General features: G+C 31.7%; 2 protein-coding genes across 2 annotated transcripts; one reads left to right on the forward strand and one right to left on the reverse strand.

Annotated features, from left to right (window-relative positions):
* Positions 1-185, forward strand: AAJ76_2990003 (endonuclease-reverse transcriptase; the record flags this gene model as incomplete). The annotated part of the gene is made up of 1 exon (XM_024474990.1): positions 1-185. A coding segment is annotated over one exon (185 nt), but the record flags the coding sequence as incomplete, so codon positions are not given.
* A 1457-nt stretch (positions 186-1642) lies between these two features.
* AAJ76_2990002206 (hypothetical protein) lies at positions 1643-2207 on the reverse strand (the record flags this gene model as incomplete). The annotated part of the gene is made up of 1 exon (XM_024474989.1): positions 1643-2207. A coding segment is annotated over one exon (565 nt), but the record flags the coding sequence as incomplete, so codon positions are not given.

Here is a 2207-nt window from a genome sequence, read left to right on the forward strand (position 1 = left end):
AAAATGTACTAGTCCCTGCTCTCATGTATGGTAGTGAACTATGGGGCATGTCTAGTACAAGATCAGGTAGGATTACTAGAATCCTCAGGAAAGCAGTCAGGATGGTGTTTCGGACAAAAATAGTTCCATTAGATTGGATAATGGACGAATTCTCGATTATAGAATTCAAATACGAGCGGCCTTAAATAGATTTAGGGCATTAATAAAGTAAAGACAACATAAAACGATAATCTCAGAGTTTGTGGATCAAGCTTTCAGGGAAAGGAAGACCACGCGGAGTTCAAGGACTCGACGATGGTGCAAAAGGTATGTCGGTCACGAGTATGAAAGCATTGGCAACTGAGTAGCCAGAGACAAAATAATCGAAGTGCTTAAAGGAAAGGGTTCCTATAGCTCTACCTTAGCAGCTTCAATAGGAGGGGAGTATAAAATCCTTGAGTCACAACTTAAGTATATACTAACAAAAGCAAATAACAGACAGATAAGGAATTTAACCAAACTTAGATGTAATTCAGTAAGATAGTCTTCTTCCCTGGCAAGTGCCAACAGAATCCCTCGATTCTACAGATGGCACTGTTTTGTTTGTGGGGGAGAACAGGTGTGCCTTGAACATTTCTTGTTAGATTGTCCTGCCCTTTCTAATACAAGATCTCTCTATGAGGGAAGAATAGTTAAATTGGTAGATCTGACTCGGACAAGGAAAGAGCGAGTCACGGTGAACATTGGCAATATCAATGATGCCAAGACTTGCTCAAGAATAAAAAGTTCTATTTGTAAGAGTAAGGTTCTTGGACAAAGTGGGTAGTACAACGATATATGCTTTTACAGGAAAAAAAGGTTTTTAACCATAATAGGAACTAGCTTCTGCTAGTAAGAAATGTTAACACATTTTACCTGGAAAACTTGGCAAACTGTTGATGCCGTAGCATTTGCATTGGATCAAGTCAGGTCCTTTACTGACGATTGAGTCAGGTGTGATCCTTTAGAACCCTGCTGAACACAGGTTACGGGCTTTATGCCTGTGGATTTAATCTTAAGGGATCCTATTTCTTTTACAATCAAAGCCTTGATGGTATGCTGGTATGTAAAACAAGTTATTGGATGTTGAAGTTTTTACTTGCTGTGTGGCGCCTCCTTGGTGTCTCAATAAATTTATTTTATTTTATTTTTTCTTTTTATTAAAGTATAGCTTAAAACAAACCTTAGTGCATATATTAAATGGTACTCATTATATTTATATATTATAGTGCGCTAGATTAAACCCATTTAACTAGCCTAACAGTGTATGTTTACAGCTCTATAGCAGGTTGCAAGCCTTTAATTCTTTAAAGTAAAATATTTTTTTCCCAAAACATAAGTAATTTGCCTTGTTCTTTAGTGTAATATTAGCATAAGAATTCCAAAGCAGTAAAGGTTTTAATTTAAAAAAACCCTATTTTGAATTTCCTTAGATAAATGCTAAAGCTTAAATAAACGTATCATTAAAAATTATTATATGCAAGAATTAGCTACCTTTAAATGATTTAAAGTACAAATTGATATTTTCCTATGCAAACTTTATATAAAAAGTGTATTAATACAAATTATCATTCTTTGATAAAAAGTTTAAAAAGACATCCTACTTAAAATTTTATTGTAAGTATTAAATTAAATTAATATCACATGATTGATAACGATTTTGGGGAGTCTGAACTATACAATTTATTTGTCTAATATTAAATTCTTTCAAATAACGTAAGTCAAACATAAAAAAAATAATTTTTTTTGTTGAATCAATCATTAATTTATATTCCAATACGTTATACTTATTGTCATAAACAGAACATTTTAAATTTTTTTCATCAATATCTTCTTGAAAGTGCATTAAAACAGTCACCATTGAACGGCCAAAAAGATATTCGTCATGTTGATCATAATCAATGAGTATAAATTTGTGGTTTGGATTCACAAGTAAATAAAATAAATTAATCAGATCTGAAAAAAAGCAGCCAAATAAATGAATTTCTTTAAAAGTATTGAAATTCTTATTAGAGAGCATAAGTTCATCTTTCCAAAAATCATTTAAATTATTTTTAATAAAGTTTGTAAGGAACATAGGTAGCTCACGTTTTAACAATTCATAATTTTCTTGTAATAACAGAATAAATTCATTTAGAAAACCAATAAGCTTACCATAATCTCTATCAAAAAATGCTAAAATGTAATCT

The sequence above is a fragment of the Vairimorpha ceranae genome (genome assembly GCF_000988165.1).
Source record: "Vairimorpha ceranae strain PA08 1199 chromosome Unknown NODE_299, whole genome shotgun sequence".
Lineage (NCBI taxonomy): Eukaryota > Fungi > Microsporidia > Nosematidae > Vairimorpha > Vairimorpha ceranae.